Source organism: Xyrauchen texanus, chromosome 27, assembly GCF_025860055.1.
Source record: "Xyrauchen texanus isolate HMW12.3.18 chromosome 27, RBS_HiC_50CHRs, whole genome shotgun sequence".
NCBI classification, from domain to species: Eukaryota; Metazoa; Chordata; class Actinopteri; order Cypriniformes; family Catostomidae; genus Xyrauchen; species Xyrauchen texanus.
The window spans coordinates 25,966,764-25,990,078 of record NC_068302.1 but is presented as its reverse complement, the minus strand read 5'-3'; the positions used below and the strand labels follow the sequence as shown (position 1 = coordinate 25,990,078).

At 37.0% G+C, this 23,315-nt stretch overlaps 1 protein-coding gene across 1 annotated transcript; it reads left to right on the top strand.

The window, feature by feature from the left end:
- The first annotated feature begins 4,335 nt into the window (after positions 1–4,335).
- On the top strand, positions 4,336–18,724 carry foxp3b (forkhead box P3b). Its single transcript, XM_052094804.1, has 13 exons — positions 4,336–4,349; positions 5,195–5,234; positions 7,802–7,947; positions 8,444–8,552; positions 9,865–9,991; positions 10,082–10,186; positions 10,580–10,667; positions 10,884–10,958; positions 11,657–11,795; positions 15,453–15,529; positions 17,221–17,322; positions 17,593–17,714; positions 17,976–18,724. Exons 3-13 carry the CDS (start codon positions 7,804–7,806, stop codon positions 18,058–18,060), a joined length of 1,173 nt encoding a protein of 390 aa, XP_051950764.1. The 5' UTR covers positions 4,336–4,349; positions 5,195–5,234; positions 7,802–7,803; the 3' UTR covers positions 18,061–18,724.
- The last annotated feature ends 4,591 nt before the right edge of the window (positions 18,725–23,315 follow it).

The following is a 23,315-nucleotide window of genomic DNA, read 5'->3' as shown; positions in this document are numbered from 1 at the left end:
GAATCCCATAATAGCAAACACCTACTATAAGAAATACTTAGTCATACTACATTAAGCACACGTTTGACTCACCAGATATGTGTAAAAAAAAAAAAAAAAAAAAAGATAAATATCTACAGAGGCAGTTATTTAGGTAGATAACCAGAAACATAATGATGCATGCCTTGAAAATGTCATGCTTCACAAATAGCAGATTTACTGGTAAAGTAAGTGTCAAAAACACAGTTTTAGCGAATGTGGCTTAAAGATTTCAAAAGTTGTGAAAGCTGCTAAGTCATCTCCTTGCATTTTAAGAATCAATGCATTGTGTGTAGAGTAGACGATCTTACCAACACAGCTCTGAAACCTCTGTCAGTCTCAGCAGCTTTACTATTCATTCCCTTTAGTTTAGTTTCATTTACCATCAACTTTTGTTGTATTGAAAAAGATGCAATGAAAATGTTCACTCTTCTGGTGGAGAAAAAAAAGAGGGAAATAGGCATGACTGGGCTAGCCTGTCCCTATTTTTTAGGCAGTTGACTTATCCCTGAAGGGCTGTTCGACGCACATAACAGCGTTGGGGGAGGTTACGTGTCGGCTTGGTGCACTGGCTACGAGACACACGTAACACAGTTCAGATAGTTGTGGCGTTTTTGTAGGGGACCCTAGTGTCACTTCATCGACACAACATTGAGTGAGTGGCAGATAGGGAACGTCCTGGTTACTTCCGTAACCTCCGTTCCCTGATGGAGGGAACGAAACATTGTGTCCCTCCTGCCACAACACTGGACGACCTGCTGAAATGGCTGGGACCTTCTCTCTCGGCTCCTCAGCACAAAACCTGAATGAGTGCTTCGCACGCCAGCTCCTTTATACCCGTATGCAAATACCACTCGCCTATCCCCATTGGCCTTTTATCAAAGATCAGAGGTGACTCGGGTTCCCAAGAGTGACCCATAGTATCACTTCATCGACAACGTATCATTCGCTCCATCAGGGAACGGAGGTTACAGGAGTAACCAGGACATTTTTTTAACTATCCCTGTAATATAATTGCTATAGTTTGCTATCACTGCATAACATATTGTATTACTTAGTAGGGCACAATGGGGCTTAAGGCACACCTTAAGGAAAATTTGCTTTTTTTTCTGATCACAAAATGTATCAACATTTAAAAAAGTAATATTCTTTTTTATATTGATGAAGCAACAGTATTTGTGTGAAAAATAATAACGCAAATGTATTTTGTTTAAAACAGTACAGAATATTTATATATATATATATATAAACATTCTGATATTACACGAAGAAACAGAAGCAATTGAGAAGCAAATGAGAAAATAGATAGAAGGACTGTGGTGAATTCTCCAAGACGCTTGGAACATCCTATCTGCAAAAAAAAAAATTACAAATGTTTTTTAAAGAAAAATTAAACTGTGTTCAGGTGTACCTAGGAGATTTGGTTCTGTTTTAAAGGTCACACTTAATATTGATTTAGCTTTTTTTATGTTTACTGGACTTTGTATGACATTAATTGATAAATGAAAACTATTTATGGCATTCTTTTTAAAGACATCGTCACTATGCAACATGTTTCACAGGTGCCTAAAACCTTTGCACAGTACTGTAAAAAAAACAAAAGAAGAACAAAAAAGTGGTGAGGGAGCCCTTATTTTCACATTTGGGGTAAAAAGCCCCCAGAGGAGTTCTAGCAATATAGTGTAAATATAGGATTATAGTTATTGGGCAAAATTGTTGAGTAAAATAACCACTTCAGAAAAGGGTTCATCCTTTCCTATTAATTTCAATCACATTTGGCAGTTCATAACATCTAAAGAATATTATAAACAAATTAATATCCATTGTGACTGAATCATACAATGTGAACCTGCTTTAAACATTATTCAGAACAAATCTATTCCCCCCACTTAAGAAAAACGTGTTTTATGGGGGCCTTTATTTTAGTATTGGACAGTTATTGAAAAACTTTTGATGTAAACACCTTTAACAAAGCTGAAAATGACAAATAAGTATTTTGTCTAAATAAAATATGTTATTTTGTGTGATTTTTAATACATAAAATTGTAACAATTTAAAAAATATTAAATATTAGATTAAATTACTTCAAAATCAAACTTTAGACACTGCAAGCTATGATCTCATGGATCAGGAATATTTTGCTAAGTATTTTGTTAAGAAAATTGCTGTGGTGGATTTAGTTGCTGTTTAGGTTTTTGGGAGAAAATCAAATCAAAAGTGCCTTTCTTAACAAAATGACATTTAGCCCCATTGTACTCTACTTATTTATGCATGTAACTGCACTGTAATGCAGACACTCTTATATAAAGTTTGACCCAGTTTTTTATTCTTAATGCATGTGTTTATACATCCAGAAAAGACAATGGGGGAATGCTAGATCTCACTTGGATTATTTTATATTGTGATATACTTTACATAACCTCTGTCTAATAAAGAACAATTGAGTCCATATACAAAACACACACCAAAGACATTAGGTATTCCTAAATAATGCAATTTAAGAATAACTAACAAAATGATGCAACGTTTTGCAATATTGCTCAACATGTATGAATCTAATTGTGAATATGCCTGCATGTGTTTTCTGTTTTCTTGTTTTCTGTATGTCTACTACATAGGAGAGAAATTACATAAAACCAGCTTTGTTTTAAAGTTAACACTTTGTTTTTTTGTGATTTGTTTTTCATATGGCAGATAATGATTCCTCCTTCAAACTTTTCTATCAAATAAGAGAGGCAAAGGAATGCAGTGAATGTGAAAAACATTATGATAATTTTCTGAGGATCATTCATTGATTGACAAACTCTATGTATAGAGCTTTAAGCATGTATAAGTCTTAAAGCATTTTGGCATTTTCATTACTGTTATTTCTGTGATGTGCGGTTATGCTGCTTATGCTAGGGAATTGGAGGGAAAGAATTTCACAATCAAAATGGCAATTATAATAATGATACTGATTTTAGAGATGTCAAGAAACATAAATATCTCTTAAATATCAGTGAAGAAATGGTCTGTGGAACTCACAATGCATGATTTACTATTCCTTTCTTCATTAATTACACTGTAAAAAAATTCCTGTTGTTTTTACAAAAAAATCTGGCAGCTGTGGTTGCCAGAATAATTATGTAAAAAATACAGTTAAAATGTAAACCGCTTTACAACAATCTGTACATTTTACAGTTTAAAATAGTTGTAATTTATATGCTGGCACTGAAGAAATTAAATTCTGTATAAATTCTGTTAAATGTACAGTAAAAAAATAAAATAATAAACATGCTTCTGAAGCTGGAAAAATCTGTTGTTTACTTTATAAGGTATTTGTTAATCACCGTAGTAACTACAGAAGGGCACATGATGACATGAATTTCATCAGTAGTGGCTCTTCCAGGAGCAATGACCAATAAAAGTATAAAGACAGTGCTCAGTATCATTTACATTTACATTTATGCATTTGGCAGACGCTTTTATCCAAAGCGACTTACAGAGCACTTATTACAGGGACAATCCCCCCGGAGCAACCTGCGTTAAGTGCCTTGCTCAAGGACACAATGGTGGTGGCCATGGGGATCGAACCGGCGACCATCTGATTAACAGTTATGTGCTGTAGACCACTACGCCACCACCACTCCCACTCACACAAACACTATACAACAACATGGTAACACATATGAGATTTAAATAATGCAGTAAACATTAACTAAATTACATCAAATATAACACAGAACACCCCAGTGTACGTAAATGATATTAAAAATATGATGAAACTATTCCCATAAAATATAATGAAATGGGTCACGCAGGGAATTGTGGGAATGCCCAATTACTGTTTTTTACTGTAATTTTAACAATAATTTACTGTAAAAAAGTACATGTACGCTCTTGTTCATTTTATCATTAATTATACAGGAAAATCATACTTTTTACATTTAAATTATTGAATTTTTACATCATTTTATTGTAAAAAATACTGTATTGTCTTTTAAAATATATTAAAACATTTTACTGTATATTTTTACAGTTAATATTTGTTAATCAATTAAAATTTTATTTCTGTAGCATTTTTTCAGTATTTTACTGTTAAAATTACTGAAATTTTTTACAGTGTATGCTTTTTGACATGGTTATTGCCAACTCAGTAACTATTGTATTCTATGGAATTATCCTTTCAAAATCAGTGTTGTTTTTCATGCAAATTCTGTTTAACCTTGCTTTTTTATTTGTGTAACATTTAATCATGTTTCCTCTGTGATGACGGCAGGTATGAATAAGTGCTGGATATTGTCTACTTACAATGACACATTCTGTGAATGTGGGAGAGGTGGCAACTTCAGGTGAGTCTTAAACACACTGTAGCTCTCTGGCAAGAATTCCTTGACAGGCACTGAACTTTTTGATAAAGTGTGAATGAGAATAATTTTCCTACAACCAAACGGGTTTGTTATATGATGAGTTATTGCTGACATTTCCATGCTATTTTCCATGCTGTAAGTAATTAATAAGTCTCTGCTGGAAGACTGCTCGCCTCCATTGATGCACAGGCTTATGTGTATGTAATGGCACTTAAGGGAGAGGTCAAAGGGTTAAAAATATACATTCAAGTCTTGTTTTTTATTTATTATTATTGTTATACATTTTATTACTGTTGTACCTAATCAAAATAATGAGTGTTTAAGGTTTCAGAAAGGCACAAAATGTTTGCATCTCGTGCAATTAAATGTTTTGGTTTGTTTGTTTCTTTATATGTAATAATATGAAAAGCAGTTCATTCATATTTTTAACTATTCATAACAAACAGATTAATACTTTATTAAACCTGACAATTCTTAGATTTTTTAATGTTTGTTTAGAACAGGTATTTTCAATCGCAATGTGGCATAGCCTAAATTGGCCAAATGTCGTAACATAAAGCATTCTGTGTAAGTGAGATGAATTGCCTTTTGGAAAATTCTTGCTTTTGTGATCAACTCCTGCAGACTGATGTGTGTTAGATGGTCTTCAATTTCAAGTGTGTACATTACATAGTTGCATAGTTGAGCATGCCATGATGTATGACCTTTGCCATGAATTAAAGAAACCAACATTGCATTTGATGCTTTGATTTAATCTCCAATTTATTGTCAGATTGTTTTAGTTTTTTTCATCAGGTAAAGATTATTTCACTCTCGTTTTTAACCAGAACAGCACAGGAAGAGAACGGCTGACTACAAAGGTGCAAGGTAAAGAACACACTCATGAATATAACATGCTTGTCTCTGAAATTTGCTTGATTTAGTAATGCTTGACATTTACTGAAATGTGGTAGCTTAAAACAACCAAGACATTTTATCTGGGGCTTAGAGGAGATGGCTTTGGATAATGACATTTCAAAGTATCCAAAATGTGTATGGATCCTGAAATCTATATATACTTTATAAATGGATGAGTCAATTTTAAACTTCATGTTTGTTGGGACTTATTATTTGCATGTTAAATGTTATGTTTAAATATGAATGATAGATAAAGGTTTTAATTTATGCAAATGTATGCTCCTTTCCAGTCAAGCCGTCTGATCATAAAACTATTATAAAATATTTTATTCAAAACAGTTAACTGCTTTGCATATACTACAGCATATTGTTAATTATCTGTATGTTTTTGTACCATGTTACAAAGTTAATGATTGTAATATGATACATAAACATGTCGCCACTGAAATCTCACTTAAAGACTTTAGTTGTTAAGTATTTGGAACAGCTTGTGTTTACTTCTTTCATGCCCCATACTGAACCATTAAAACATTTTACAACAGATATTACAGTGGGACAAAAGACAAAAGAGACAAAGTATGGTCACTATGAGTCATTTAGCTTTTGTCTCCATATATTTGTGAATAACATCACAATTTCACACAGACCAACAAAGTTCAGTTTTTCAACTTGTTTCATGTGGTAGACATGGTAAAGGAAAGTAGCTGAGAGAAATTGATGCATATATGGAGTTTCACTTAGATTTTGTCTTGTGATGCATGAGGCGATATTGTGGAAAGTTGATTGAATTTTGAAAAATCTCTCACTTATGTGAAATGAGGAAAAAGAATCAAACGACTGAGGCAGTGAGTAATATTCCATCACTGTGTGGTTTAAACTTCACACCGCATATTGCATGAGAAAACAAAACATCAAAAGTGTGTTTTTGGCTTGCATATTTAACAGACACAAAACCAGGATAACAGACATTGTAGGCATTGAGGATTTTCAGTAGGACATACTTCACCCAAATATAAAATGATTTAATATTTTATTCATCCTCACTAAAGGAGATGTTAGGTTGAGTATTAGCCTCAGCCACCATTCACTTTTATTGTGTGGAAAAAAGTAATTGCTGACTTAGGCTGAAATTCTGCCAAACATCTCTTTTTGTGTGCCACAGAAGAAAAAAAAAATTATACAAGTTTGGAAAAACATGAGGATGAATAAATTATGAGAGATTTTTTTTTTTCGTGAACTATACTTTTATTAATTTTGTTTGCCTTATTTAATGTTCTTTAACAGTGCGGAGGAGTACACGAAAACAAATCCTTTGATCGTTATTGATGCTCTGATCTCAACTCAGACTCAATAACATTGTCAACCACATTCTATCTCTATCTCATTTCCCATATCCTGTTCCTGGGTTGATGCTTTCATGCAAGTTTTTGCAAAATGCAAAGTATGTGTGGTTTCCTGAGAGATGGGAGTGGTTTATGTCTTGTATAGACAGATAGATGCCACACATCTTATTTGCTTTTCATTAAAGCAGATCTTGCGCTTTGGTTTTTAAAGGGACTTCAACCAAAAAAGAAAGTTAAGATTATATATTGTCAGACATGTCTTAAATTTTGTCTACTGTAAAATATGAACACAATAGTGGTGCAGAGGGTTATAGGGACTCACTTTGAATACCAGCAGTGTGTCAATCACCTTGCATTCGTGCTCTCTTTCCTGTTTTTTTTTTTGTTTTTGTTTGTTTTTTTTACCCTCTCTGCTCACCTTCAGGGAAAACCCCATGTGAGATGGTCTGTGTTCCAGGATCTCACATTCCTTGCATGCAACTTACTCTATTTGATCTCTTGGATGTTAGTTGGTTGAAAGACAGATACTAACATTTTAACGGGTACCATAACTACCACACAACAATTGTATGTAATAGTAGTTATGATTTGTTTTAATTAATTTTTAATATTTAATTACTTTAATGAAAATTATTGAATTATATTAAGTGGCAGAAGGCTGTTATTTGCTCATCAGCTTATAAATATATTTTAGTATATGTAGTATATAGATTTAATTTTACAGCACCCATTAAGACATTTGCTTTAAATGCATATTATTATTCAATACTTTTTATGGTATTAAAATATTTACTACCATATAAAAAGGAAAAAAGGAAAGATTTTCAGTAATATAAAACTTAATTTGAACCACCTGTAAGGTGATGACAACACTGACTTTTTTGTATCAAATTATTCTAACTCAATATAAATATTTTTACTGGTACTATTACATTTGACACATATATAGATGACGTGCAGATTTGTAGTATTCTGTGAATTATGAAGGAAAATGTAAACATTCTTACAGTCCAGTGTCCCCTACACTTATGTTTTGCACTCTTTGCAGTTTTCTTATACATTTCCAACATTTTGTTTGACTGTTTTCTGTTTAATTTTAATGAATTAAAGCATACTGTAAATTCATGAGACTAGGTTAACCATATTAAAATCCACTGATATAAACAAAACTTTTGGTCAAACTCTGTACTTCAGGAATGCCGAAGACTGAGAAAGAAAGTGATAAGAAAGTGCGTGGGAGAGAACATGAACGACAGCTGACACTAAAAGAAGAGCATGATGCATCTCCCCTGCTGAATGAATGTTCTTCACCACAGCATGAGCAACACCTTTCTTCTCAGGTACATTGTATGAGCTTTTATTCTGTGGTACTTCCTGTGTCAATGCTTTATAGAAGAAAGCCATCCCTTAGTGGGGTGCTTGCACATTGCATTTTCTTTAGAGAAATTATTTTATGTATAGTCCTTTTTTATCATTATTGTAATTAAAATGCAATATAATGGATTTGTTCTTAATTTTTTGGAAATGGTGTACTTATGCTGCATAGTATACCTCAGATGGAGGCAACAGTCCAGTTCAACTATTCTACCTCTTCCATCAGCTCAGCATCCTCTGTTACACCACATAGATTATTAAATTAATAGATACTGAACCTATATTACCAAAATTAACTCTTAGTTAATGAATAGTCTTTATTGTGAAGTGGGTGTTGACATTATTTCTTTCTCTCTCTCTCTGTGTGTGTGTGTGTGTGTGTGTGTGTGTGTGCGTGCGTGCGTGCGTGCGTGCGTGCGTGCGTGCATGTGTGTGTGTGTGTGTGTGTGTGTGTGTGTGCAGGGAGCTGGTGATGAGGAACAGATGCATTTTCTTCAGCTGGTGTTTCAGAATTCTTGTGTTGGCCAGATCAGGCCAACCGTACTCCGTTCTACGGCTTTCCTGCTTCAGGGTTTGTGCTCCAATGAAATATGAACTTAACATTGTTCCCTATAGTCAAACTGGTCAAATCATCTGATCATTAAATCATTATTATCTATCATTGTCTATCATTATCTGTCATTATATTCTATATATGTGCATCCTCTATGGAGCAAAACATTTTTAAAATGTGTATGTACAGTACAGCTACTGCAACCAAAAACATTACCACTTTAAAGTGGTTAAGAAGGGATTTATGATGGGAAATAGACACAAAGTGTTATTTTTAAACTTACTTCCACATCACCAGAAGCATAATGGAGTTAATTAACAGATGTTCAGGAGGAGCATGTTAATTTTAACCTGACAAATCACAGCCCATGAGAAGGAGTATATAAGCTGCTGCTTACCTGCTTCCTGTAACAACTCTCCTGACATCTCACCTCCACCCCATCTCCACACATTCTCAAGATTCATAATTTAACTTAATAAGTAAATTCCGGTATAAGGACAGCAAACCAAAGACCCTTACCACTTCAACACAAGATTACATTAACAAACGAACTACAGAAATATTTAATATTATATAAACAAAATTGTATATATGAGTTCTTAAAGGTATAGTTCACCCAAAAATGAAAATTCATTCATCATTTACTCACCCTCATACCATCTCAGATGTGTATGACTTTCTTTCTTCTGCCAAACACAAAACAAAGATTTTTAGAAAATATCTGTTGGTCCTTACAATGCAAGGTAACTGTGACCAGACATTTGATGCTCCAAAGATCACATAAAAACAACATACAATGTATCCATATAACTCCAGTGTATAAATCTATGTCTTCAGAAGCGATATGATAGGTGTGGGTGAGAAACAGATCAATATTTAAGTCCTTTTTAAAAGAAATCTCCATGTTCACTTTCAAAATGTGAAAGCATGTGAAATTGAAAGTAGAGATTTATAGTAACAAAGATAATGACTGTTTCTCACCCACACCTATCATATCGCTTCTGAAGACATGGATTTAACCCCTGGAGTTATGTGGATTAATTTTATTTAGTTTTTATGTGATCTTTGGAATTTCAAAGGTCTGGTCACCATTATCTTGCATTGTAAGGAACAACAGAGCTGATATATTCTTCTAAAAGAATATATAGGTATAGATGGGTGAACTATACCTTTAAGCTCATGGCTTTTAAAGAGAATCATCATGGGATCATTCATGGCATTATTTCCAGAAAGTATCCTGTAGTCCTCTGTAATGGTCATTTTGGAGGGTCCTGTCCTTACTTTAATTTAAAGTACTCAGGTATGTGCTCGGCTTTGCCTCATTCCTTAGCAAGCGAGAGCAACCCAACAGCCATGAACAAAAGAAAAGATGCAAGTCGCAGTGCCCAGAATTCAATCCAAGCTGTTCCTGGATCAAGCCAGCCCAGGAAACATTTTCCCAGCTTTCACTCACACAGGTGAGAATCTCTGTACTACTGCAAATATATTGATTAAGCGTATAACATTTTCATTAAGTACAGTAGAAGTCCTATATGTGTCCTTCTCAGGCAGGGCCAGTCAGAGATTGAGAATTCCAGCTCTCTATTTATAAATGGACAATGTCGTTGGCCTGGCTGTGACGAAGTCTTTCAAGGATATCAATGTTTTTTGAGGTACCGTAGGTTTTCTGTGTTCCATGTTGTTCCAAAACCAAATGAATTTCTTTCTTCTGTGCAACATAAAAAGAGATGTTAAGGGAAAATGTTCAGACTCAGTCACTATTCACTTTCATTGTTTGGGAAAAAAAAAGATAAGAAAATAACATATTGACTAAAGCTAACACTCTGCATAACATCTCCTTTTGTGTTTCCCGGAAAAAAAGAATTTGGGTAATGATGTAAATGATGATAGAATTTTCATTTTTGTGTTAACTATATAACCTTAAAATGTAAATGTAAACAACCAGTTCACCAGAAAGCCACTGTTGTCAGAACTAATCATTTGTTTGGATAATTTTGAAGTTGAGTCATCATTAGCAGAAAACATTTAATTCTCACACTGTCTAGACACCTGTATCGAGACCACAGCACAGGTGAGAAAACTATAGCACAGTGGCGTGTTCAGCAAGACCTGGTACAACACATGGAAAATCAGGTACAAAGACGTCAGTGATACAATCTCTTGAATACAGCATGCATGAGCCACGTTTTGTGCATTATTGTTCCCCTTCAGTCATAATGAATGAGCAATAAGAAAGTGATTCACAGTTTCAATGGTTTTGAGTCATTAAGCAAGAGTGTGAACCCAAAACAATCAGATGTCTTGATAGACTGGCTCTTGTGTGCAAAAATACTATATGTGATGTTTCAGCTCATTCTGGAGAAGCAGAGACTTCATGCCATGCAGCTCCACCTTCGGCTGTTTGAGTGCATCTCAACACGCACCGTAAGACTGTTCAGATTACTCTTTAAAACAATGCCTGTATAGGTTTAGGAAATATACGTTCTCACAGTGAACATGTTATTTCCTTTATATAATAGCTGTTTTTTTGGTCTTAGCTGGTCTCCCAGGCTGGTATGTTGGCTGGTTTTAGAGGGGTTTCATGTAATTGTTATCTGGTCACACTGGGAGACCACTTGGCTAAGCTGAAAACCAGCTTACTTTTCAGTAAGGGAACTTGTCTAAAGTTGATAGTTGTGACCCTGGAGAATGAGTAGGCAATATGGTGGTGCTAAAATCCACAATATAGTAATAGCCATGGCACTGTACCATTTTGTAGCATAGCTACATTCGGTTATGTCAGGGTGGAAAATTGGACCTTAATAAATTTGCTTTATAAAATAAAAATTTAAAAATAAAAAATGTGTCCTCAATATATTTATTATGAATGTATTTATTATGTAACTGCTGTATAAATGCCAATAAGGCACTTAGGACTGTTTTATATTCTGAATATAGTCAAAGCTCAAGGTGTTGTAGTGCCATTTAGCCATGACTATATTCACAGTATATCATGGTCTCTTGTACCTTATGGCTTAAATATACTTTATTGGTTAATTGATTTGAGATATTTGTTCAAATCCATAGTCGTGCTTGATGAAACCTCTCTTACATGAAAGGCTGACCTGTGTGTTCTCCATTAGGGAGCAGCTCCAGGATGGTGGAGGCCGCTGGCACTAAATTTGCCCCCGTTGCGGGAGCCAGATGGCAGGACAGAGAGACCAAGTGAAACACCAGTGCGACAGGAACACTGGCACACACCCCCACCTCACCTGCTGCCAGGTAAAACCTGCTAAAACACCAGATTTCCTGTGGGTGGGAGACCAAAATACACTATGCCCCAAACACACACTTTAACTAAAGAATGTCAAAATGACACATCATAAAAGGGGAATTTTTTAAGAATCTTCAAGCTCTTCTTTTCCTACCAAAACACCAGATAGTGACCACAATCCAAAAATGTCAACAACAAAAAAACAAACACCATTAATTTAAAACACTTTAAAAGTAGTTCATATGACTCGTGCACTGTATTTCAAGTCTTCTGAAGACATATGATAGCTTTGTGGGAGGACAATGTCATGAGGGTGAATAAAAACTGACAGAATTTTCTTTTTTGTGGCAAACATAAATAATCCAATCCAAAATTAACTGAAATGGAACTCATGGATGAAATGCAGATGAGTTAGAGTTTAAAAAAAAATAGATGGATAAAGGTTATAATACAACATTGTTTACAGTGTGAAAGGCACACCCATCTGTTTATTTCCTTTCTCTTTTGTTGTTGGCCAGACAGTAGTATGTGGGTGGTCTACCACTATCACTGCAGTTGAACTTGTTAGATTGCTTATTTTCTGTTGCCACACTTGGCATGCCTGTAGAACACAAAGGTTACCTAAACTCAGCAAACAATAAATATCCCTTTTTCAGGACACTGTATTTTAAAGATAATTTTGTAAAAATCAAATATCGTTATAGATCTTTATTGTAAAGGGTTTAAACAATGTTTTCAATTCTTGTTCAATGAACCATAAACAATTAATTAACATGCACCTGTGGGATGCTCGTTAAGACACTAACAGCTTACAAACGGTAGGGAATTAAGGTCACAGTTATTAAAACTTACTAAAGAGACCTTTCTGCTGACTCTGAAAAACACCAAAATAAAGATTCCCAATCTCATCTGCGTGAACGTGCCTTAGGCATGCTGCATATGAGGACTGCAGATGTGGTCAGGGCAATAAACTGCAATGTCCATAATGTGAGATGCCTATGACAGTGCTACAGGGAGACAGAAAGGATAGCTGGAATTTGCATGCCACTCCCCCGGACATACGGGTATAAAAGGAGCTGGCTCGCAACCACTCATTCAGGCTTTGTGCTGAGGAGCCGAGACAGGGTCCCAGCCATTTCAGCGGGTAGTACAGCGTTGTGGCAAGAGGGACTCAAAGTCTCATTCCCTCCATCAGGGAACAGAGGTTACAACAGTAACCAAGACATTCCCTATCTGTCACTCACTCAACGTTGTGTCGATGTAGTGACACTAGGGGTCCCTATACAAAACGTCTCAACTAGCTACTCTGTGTTACGTGGACTGCCAGTGCAGGTGCAAGCAAGCCACTGCATGCCTAATAGCAGGTGCATCCAGTCTGCATGTAGCCTCCCCCAACGGCCCAAGAATGTCACACAGTCCCTCACACCCCTACAATATCTACAATGGAAAAAGGCTGCACCAGAGCGGAAAAAAAATTTTGGATGAGGCCAAATGTATTTGCGTCAGGGAAGGTGTAATTTCCCAGGAGGGAAATACACCCGAGGGACCACATCCTGCCCGAAGGGTGGCAAATATATCACATAGACTTGCCAGCCGCATGTGGATGAGGCTCCATGGTAGGTCCTACCCAGAGGGTTGACAAACACAGAGACTGGTGGCAGAGGGAGCTCTGCCCAAGGGAGATGTGAATTTACCAACAGGGAAACCATGCCGTAGAAAATACCACAAGGGGCTACCACAGGTAACCAGCACATGTGGAGCAGCTACCAAGGTACAGGGCATCCTAGCACCCATAGCCAGGTCGGGGTCTCAAGAACCCGTGAGAGTATTCCGGACCGAACTACAGGCAAGTGTCACTGATCGGGGCAATTAAATGTGGGTACTGCAGCCCCTTGGGGGTTGCAAGGGGCTGCAGTACAAAACAAAAGTGAACACAGGATTCTCCTCCCGGCCCCCCACCGGGGGACGGAGGGGTCTGGATACCAGCTCAGTGGGCCTCTTACTCATTGGGTCGTCAATCTCAGGGGAACTTGGGGGCCTTCCTGGGGATCTTAGAGTCGAACCGTTAGACTGGGGTTGTCAGCTTCATGCAAGGGGGCTCTACACCGTGGCTGAGCTGCTGGCTCGGGCTGTGGCGGAGCTGTCTGAGTTGCAGCCACAGGGGGACGCCCTCAGCAGCGAGCAGACGGGGTGCGGGACCTTGAACAGTGCTGGGGGAGGATTTGAATCCTGAATGGTCTCCGTCTGCTTCTTCATCGCTGAGAACTGCTGGGCAAAGCCCTCCACGTAACAGCCCTATCCACCTGAGGAATCTCCATATACCTCCTGGCCGCCCCACCGTTGTGGATAGTGAGAGCAGAACCCAGAAGTTGGGTCCGGGCAGTAAAAGGTGCCCGCCATGACTATGTGAATTCTTCATGCACCTCCGGGAATAATGGGAGCGGGGCAGGGTGCGGCCGTGAGCAGCGCTCCGAACCCAGGAACCAATCATCAAGCCGTGAGGGCTCAGGGTTGGGTGGAGGGCTCCACTCCAGCCCGAAACTCACAGCAGCCTGGGCAAGCGTGGCGGAACGACACTTTCCGTCAGTGCACACTCTTTTAGAAGGAAATATACTCTTTTCAACAAGAATATATACTCTTTCAGAGCCACTGAAAGCCACTGAAATGCGTTGTAAATCCAGCAGCATACACTTCTCTTTGTGAGGTGAATGGAATGGCAGTGGAACTTGCTGTTCAACACCACTCGGTTCCGAAGAAAAAATCTGAATGAGTGGTTGCGAGCCAGCTCCTTTTATACCCATATGTCCTGGGGAGTGGCATGCAAATTCCACTTGCCAATTCCCAGTGGCCTTTTCTCAAAGATCAGAGGTGTTTGAGGCTCCCAAGAGTGACGCTTAGTGTCACTACATCGACACAGTATCGTGTGAGTGACAGATAGGGAACTGGTACAGTCCTTGAGGAGTAGATGCACTGCTGTACTTAATGCAGCTGGTGGCCACACCAGATACTGACTGTTACTTTTGGGATTTTGACTCCCACTTTGTTCAGGGACACATTATTCCATTTCTGTTAGTCATAGTTTATGTATTCGTTGTTTAAACCTTTTTCGTTCATACAAATTTGTACATGTTAATTTTGCTGAAATTAAATCAGTTGAAAGAGAGAGGACGTTTCTTTTTTTGCTGAGTCTATTTCTGGGCCAAAAGTAGTTTACAGGTCTCAGCTGGATTTCTTTTATAAAACATTGATTTTACAGGTTTGGTGTATTGCTGTGGCAGGGCGGAGGGCGGGGCCAGGTCGTGATACTACACACCCGGTCCCATATTAGGCTAATTATGCCTCTGTGAGGTTTAAAGGCTAATGATCTCTCCGGCCCTCTGCAGTCAGCCTTTAAACCTCAAGGAGGCATAATTAGCCTAATACGGGACCAGGTGTGTAGTATCACGACCCGGCCCCGCCCTCTGCCCTGCCACAATTGCGTAAGTAATTTATATAATTAATAGAAAATGAGTCATTTGTGTTACTCGGCTGTACAATTTGTTCATACAGCAAAATACATAGTGACATACTGTAAACCACAATGCAAAAATTAGTGTTTGCAGTCAATTTCCAAGAATTATTGTGTTATGCTCTGCTTCAAAGCCATCTGTTCTTATGATTTGCAGATTTTGTTAGCAGCATTGAATACTACAAATACGCCAACATACGACCTCCATATACGTATGCTTTCCTAATCAGATGGGTGAGTACACAAATGAGTGCCGATAGAGAAGAGTTGTAAGAGTTCAAATACACTTAATATAATGTCTATATAAGCATTCAGAAAGTATTCAGAGCCCTTCATTTTTTTCACATGATGTTATGTTGCAGCCTTATGCTAAAATGCTTTAAATTATTTATTTTTTACATCAATCTACACTCCATACCCCATAATGACAAAGCAAAAAAGTTTTTGATAAGAAAAAAAAAATGAAATATCACATTGACATACAGACCCTTAACTCAGTACTTAGCTGAAGCACCTTTGGCAACGATTACAGCCTCAAGTCTTTTTGGGTATGATTTGAAAACCTGGATTTGGGGATTTTCTGCCATTCTTCTCTGCAGATCCTCTCAAGCTCTGTCAGGTTTGATGGGGGGCCATCTGTGGAGAGCCATTTTCAGGTCTCTCCAGAGATGTTCGATTGGGTTCAGGTGCGGGCTCTGTCTGGGCCACTCAAGGACATTTACAGAGTTGTCCCTAAGTCATTCTTGTGTTGAATTGGCTGTGTGCTTAGGGTCATTGTACTGTTAGAAGGTGAACCTTTGGCCCAGTCTGAGGTCCTGAGTGCTCTGGACCAGGTTTTCATAAAGGATATCTCTGTATTTTGCTGTGTTCAGCTTTCCTTCAACACTGACAGTCCTCCAGTCCCTGCCACTGAAAAACACCCCTACAGCATGATACTACCACCATTATGCTTCACAATTGGGATGATATTGTGCAGGTGATGAACAGTGCCTTTTTTCCTCCAGACCTGATGCTTGGAATTGAGGCCAAACAGTTAAATATTTGTGTCATCAGACCAGAGAATCTTGTTTCTCACAGTCTGTGAGTCCTTTTGGTGCTTTTTTGGTGGACCAGCTCTAGGAAGAGTCCTGGTTGTTCCAAACTTCTTTGACTTAAGAATTATGGAGGCCACTGTGCTCTTGGGAACCTTCAATTCAGCCAAAATTTGTTTGTAGCCTTCCCCAGATCTGTGCCTCGACACAATCCTGTCTCTGAGTTCTGCAGGCAGTTCCTTTAATCTCATGGCTTGGTTTTTGCTCTGATATGCATTTTCAGCTGTGAGACCTTATATAGACAGGTGTGTGCCTTTCCAAATCATTTTCAATCAATTGAATTTGCCACAGGTGGACTCCAACCTGTGTAGAAACATCTCAAAGACAGAAATGGGATGCACCTAAGCTAAATTTCAAGTGTCATATAAAAGGATCTGGATACTTATGTCAATGTGTTATTTCATTTTTTTCTATTTAATACATTTGCAAAGTTATTGAAAATCTGGTTTTTGCTTTGTCATTATGGAGTATGGCATGTAGATTGATGTGAGAAAAAAAAATACTTTCAAGCATTTTTACATAAGGCTGCAACATAACAAAATGTAAAAAAATGGAGGGGTCTGAATACTTAATGCACTGTATGTACTGCAACAAAACATTCATGTAAGAATATAAAACTCTTACATGAATGTTTATTTTTTGGTTGTTCCCATAAATGCATTTCCACTATAATTGTTATTCTTCCTAATTCATACAGAACAATTTATGTAGAATTCTGGATTACACCTGCAATTCTGCAGCAATTAAGAATTTTCCTTTGAAACATATAAAAATGTGAATATATTCCTCATTAAAAGTGTTTTTGAGAAGTTTATTTTCTGTTAATTTCAACAGTCAATACTTGAAGCTCCAGAAAAACAACGGATGCTAAACGAGATTTACAATTGGTTCGCACGAATGTTCTACTACTTCCGTCATAACTCTCCTACATGGAAGGTACTGGACAGTTGACTCAGCTACAGCTTCATTTGCTAATATATATATACATATATATATAGGTCCAAGCTTGAAAAGATTTAGATCTGAATGTACTGAAGGTGATCTGACACAAATGGGAAATTTAGGACATTATATTTATGACCACATGGTGACAGTGTTGACATGATGAGGACATGATGAATCATTTCAACACTTGTATTTCATGGAATCTTAATTCTGAATATAAAATTATATTCTGTTTCATTAACATTTAAAACTTTTTAACAGAATGCTGTGCGACACAATCTGAGTCTTCATAAATGCTTTGTGCGGGTGGATGGGAGGACGGGGGCGGTTTGGACAGTGGATGAGGAAAAGTTTCAAAAGAGGAAAGGACAGAAAATCAACAGGTCATTTTATGTTCTTCCCTCATACACATTGAGAATATCAGGATGGTCAAATTAAGCATATAAATCAAATTCACAACAAAGGTTATTTGGTACATTGTTTTGGAAAGTCAGTGATTTTGTGTTTAGAACTGGCTTTACTGACTTTAACAATCCCTGGCCTCTGGCTCCTACACAGTTTACTTAATTTTCTCCAAGTAGGTGGGCTACAGCATTTCCAATGATTAAAGGTAAATATAAATGTTCTCATGGAATGTTTTGCAGGGACTGTACTTTGAAATGGCTGACACCTTTCTCCCATTCTCCAACCCATGTGACCTCAGATGTATCGATGAAAACCACAGATTAAAAGAGAAAACTTCTATCATTTGAGACTGTTCAGTTACATATAATTTTGTCAATATCCATTTTTGTATCCAATCTATATATATCTGAACAAAAATCTATAATTAGTCTTACCTAAAATATGTTTTAAATTACTGTCTTGACAGTTGTCTTTGTAACACTTATCAACAACTATTGTCTTTGCAATTATTTATGCAGACAGTAAGGCTTTTATTTTTCATTGGTGTAAACTGTGCATTATTACCTTATTTCTATATTTTGTGCTATACAAAAACTCCCTTTGGATTAAAATTCAGAGAAAATAAATACAGTTTTTATTGAAATACAATATTGTGTTTATATTAGAAAATAAGAAATATTCAGAATTTCACTTTGAGTGACAAAGCTCCAGCCTGACCAGAAGAGGGCATCTGTGCGTGTGTGTGTGTGTGTGTGCGCGCGTGCGTGCGCGCATGGTTTTGGGAGTGGTAATTCTGTAACAGTGCAGGCAAAGACATTAAGCATCTTCAAAGCTGCTGGTATGAAAGACAAAGACATTTTATATAGTATTCTGATGATACTTACATAACAATTAATAACTGAGTGGCTGAATTATAGCCTAGTAGACACAAGGGTAAGTTGTCCCACTAAATTCCCCGGTTGATTTGAATTGCAATTCAATAATATTTTTATGCCTCGTGTTTTTCCTCAGATATGCTAAGGTACTCTTGTTTTATTTTTATATTTTTAACACATTCACACACGTGCACACACATATTTGTGTGACATGTGTGACTGATGCTGCAGTTGAAAGGTGGTGAGTAAATAAATCCGCTGCATCTGCTCCCCTGTGGTTCTCTGTTTTGTCTTCCAGCTAGATAGGAACACATCCATTCCAGCTAGATAGAAACACACCCATGATTCCTCGCCCTCTGCTTTTGTGCCCTCACGGCGCAGGCTTTTGTTCAGCCTCACATTTCATTGTAACCGTGCTCTTTCCCACAATCACAAAGTCTTGGTGTTTGGCATTGTATCTTAAATGAAAACTAATACATCTTAGTTTAATAAGCCTCTTTAAAAAAATATTAATGTATTTTTAATTTAAAGAGATAGTTCACCCCAGAATGAAAATTCTATCATCATTTACTCGCATTTATGTTGTTCAAAACCTGTGTAACTTTCTTTCTTCTGTGGAACACAGAAGTAAAAGTTGAGAGGAATTTTTACACTGCTCTCTTCCATAGAGTGAAAGTGGATGGTAACTAGTGTTTAAGCACCAAAAAGGATTAAATAGCACCATAAAAACATCCTAAAAGTAGTCCATAGTACTTGTAAGCTTTATTCCACCTAAAATGAAAATTCTGTCATCGTTTACTCACCCTCATGCCATTCTGAACCATGTAACTTTATTGAAAATGAAAAAAAAAATGTTTTGAAGAATATTCACACTGCTCTCTTCAATAAAATACAAGTAGATGGTGACCAGGGGCTGTTAAAGGAATAGTTCACCCAAAAATGAAAACTCTCATCATTTACTCACTCTCATACCATCCCTGATGTGTATGACTTTCTGTCTTCAGCAGAACACAAACAAGGATTTTTAGATGAATATTTCAGGTCTGTAGGTCCATTCAAGTGAAGGAGTGCCAAATTTTCCAAAAAGCATATATAACCATCATAAAAGTAATCCATAAGACTCCAGTGGATTAATCAATGTCTTCTCAAGCGAAACACTAGGTGTTTAAGAAATAGATCAATATTTAAAATATTAAAAATGACAAAAAATTCACCACGCCACCTCTTGCATGACATGAGTGCATAAGCAAGTTCACACAAGAACTGACGTGTGAAGTACAAAAAAAATACGGAAGCTCAATGTTGTTTACAACAGAGGAGCACAGACATTCATACACAGATGCCTCCTTTTGGCTGGTTTGGATACATCAACTGCAGCATAATCTTGGAACGGTCAACAAGGAGAGCTGTTTGAATTGGCTTGAATGCAAGTGAATGGAGAAAATGATTCAGACCGAGCTCCTTGCTCAGACCGCTGCATAAACTTTAAACTCTGCATTATTATCTTATTTATATATTTAGTGCTATACCAAATCTCCTTTTTGGATTAAAATCGAGAGTAAAATAAATACATTTTAAAATGAAAGACTACATTGTAGCAATGATTATGTTTATATTAGAAAATAAAAGAATATTCAGAATATCACTTTGAGTGACAAAACTCCAACCTGACCAGAAGAGAGCATCTTTGTGCGTGTTTTGTGTATGTGTGTGTGTGTGTGTGTGTGTGTGTGTGTGTGTGCGGGGCAGGTTTGGGTGGTTTACAAATACTTTTTTTAACTACTTTTGCGTGGAAACAATAATGCGGCCCATAGGAACAGCTGCTACTAATGTATCTACGTATGAATATATATGCAGAGGAAGTTTATGTGCCAGCGTCATGCAAAGGCAGTTTGAACTCCACCCTCATCACCGAGCTGGCCGGAATCAAACATTTTTACTAAAGTTTTAAATATGATCTTGATCTGTTTCTTACATACATGTCAAAAGACATTCATTCCATTTATTAAATCCACTGGAATCGTATGGATTATTTTTAAGATGACTATATGTACTTTTTGGAGCTTCAAAAATTTGGCACCCTATTCACTTGCACTTTATGGACCTACCTGAAATATTCTTCTGAAAATCTTCAATTTGTGTTCTGCTAAAGAAAGCCAGTAATAAACATCTGGGATGGCATGAGGGAGTAAATGATGACAGAACTATTCCTTTAAGCACCAAAAATGAAAATAAAAAAGACCAGGAAAGGCATCATTAAAATAGTCTACATGACTCATGCACTAGTCTTTTGAAGCCATATGATAGCTTTGTGTGGATAAGACAGAAATCAGCATTGGTCACCACCATTCACTTTCACTGTATGGAAAAGCTTGAACATTCTGCTATAATTATGTCTTTTTAATGCCAAGGAAGAAAGAAATTTTGAAAGACTTGAGAATGAGTAAACGGTGACTGAATTTTCCATTTTGGGTGAAATATCCCTTTAATTGTTCAGTAAGGCCCAAGGACACCAGTTCTAATAATACAGTATGTTCTGGTTTTTGCCAGAACCAAAGACACAAATATTCCATTAATTTTACCGCTCACATTTTCCAGCTGTCTCAACGGATCTCCTCATGCCCGCCGATCATTTTATTGGTTCCGCACAGAACCGACAAAACATTTCATAACAAATCCAACCCTCCTTTTTTATCTTGTTTCCATGGCCTTCAGTCCTTCAGATATATTATGAAAAATGGGCAGTTGACAGCCTCAGGGTACAGCTCTGTGTTAGCTGGACCCTAATTACAATTGGAGCATTTCCTTGAGTGAACACACCTCATTATATCGGCCTCTGGACAGTTTCACAGATTCTAACAGCTGCCTCTCTCTGTGTCAGGTGCTTATTACCAGCTCTTCCTTCCCCTGTCGACTTTCAGAGCCAAACAGGTGTCTCAGCCCCTGAATCCAGAATGCTATATGACTTCTGTGTTTTCATTACCTGAACCTACCATAGATATACGCTGGAAAAAGAGGGTGCATTTTCTTCAGGGACTTTCAAAAGTGTTTTATCATTGATAAGTGATGTGTGTTTTTCATTGAAATTATAGATAGTGTATCATCTCAAAGAGTTTTACTAGATTCAAACATTATGTGAATACAGATTTGCTCTGTAATTTTGGTTTTGAAGTATTGCATTGGAAAGCAAGAACTTGTTTTTTAAAATACTCAGAAGCGCACACACACAAATGAAGATTTATAGTTTAAAGGGATGGTTCACCCAAAAATTTAAATGTTGAGATCATTAAAACACCCACATTACTTTCTTTCTTCTATGTAACACTAAAGGAGATATTATGCAGAATGTTAGTCTCAGTCACCATTCACTTTCATAGCATCCTTTTTCTGTACAATGAATGTGAAAGGTGAGTGAGGCAAACGTTCTGCCTTACAACTCCTTTTGTGTTCTACAGAAGAAAGAAGAGGTAAATGATGACAATTTTTCTTCAGTATCCCTTTTTAAGATTAGATGAAAAATAATGAGGTTCTGTTGTTGAACATACCACAGAATGGAACGTTTTGATTCAGTGTGTCAAATCACTCAACGAATACAATTTGTCCTCACAAAAGTAGAAAAACTATTTCATCTAGTCATCCATCATGAAGGTGAATATCTCACTCTCCATTAACCATTGCTCTGTGACAAGAAAGACAAACTCAACAGAGAATTGAGCTTCTAGATTCACCTCAGTTTCATCTCTGCCTTGTCTCTCTGACAATTTCCCATTTCTGAGACATGCAAATACTCAAAACAGAGCCAGTGGGCTGGTATGTTTGACAGGCTGGGACAGAGATAAAGAATTGCATAAATGACACCCCTTCAACTATGCCACATCACAGAGAAGAGCCATAAATCAACCAGCACCTGTGCAACCTGATGCAAGCAGCTGCTCTATAAAACTTGATTATTTGAGTTTGTTCTGATAGCTTTTGAAATTGCATTGCAAAAGGGATGCCTAAGGAGTTAATTCATTTAATTTCAAATTACTGAATGTCTCAAAATCAGCTTTTTAAAGGTGCTTTTAATCATTTTTGTGCTTATGTAGCGTAAACACCAAGTGAACAAAAGTTCTGTTACGATGTCCTTTAAAAAAAATTTATTAGCATCCAGTCATGATTCATTTATTCCATGTGTGAAAGCATTCAACTACAAGGCATTATTACTGGGATAGTTCACCCAAAAATGAAAATTCTTTCATTATTTACTCACCCTCATGCCATCCCAGATCTGTATGACTTCCTGTCTTCTGCTGAACACCAACAAAGATTTTTGGAAAAATATCTCTCAGCTCTGTAGGTCAATGCAAGTGAAAGGTGCCCAGAACATAAAAGATCCAAAACACATTTTAAGGCAGCATAAAAGTAATCCATACGACTCCAGTGGTTAAATCAATGTATTCAGGAGCGATATGATAGAGAAACAGTTCAATATTTAAGTCCTTTTTTTTCTATAAATCTCCACTTTCACTTCTACATTCTTCTTCTGTTTTGGCAATTTGCCTCCTACTGGGCAGGGAGGAGAATTTATAGTAACAGTGGGCATAAATATTTATCTGTTTCTCACCCACACCTATCATATCAATTTTATGCTGCCTTTATATGCTTTTAGGGCCTTCAAAGTTCTGGCCACCATTCACTTGCATTGTATGGACAGAGCTGACA

Coding starts and splice junctions, on each gene's coding strand:
- foxp3b (XM_052094804.1), top strand. CDS start 7,804: ATGCCGAAGACTGAGAAAGAAAGTGATAAGAAAGTGCGTGGGAGAGAA. Junction 9,992..10,081: donor CCCAGCTTTCACTCACACAG/GTGAGAATCTCT, acceptor TGTCCTTCTCAG/GCAGGGCCAGTCAGAGATTG. Junction 10,959..11,656: donor AGTGCATCTCAACACGCACC/GTAAGACTGTTC, acceptor GTTCTCCATTAG/GGAGCAGCTCCAGGATGGTG.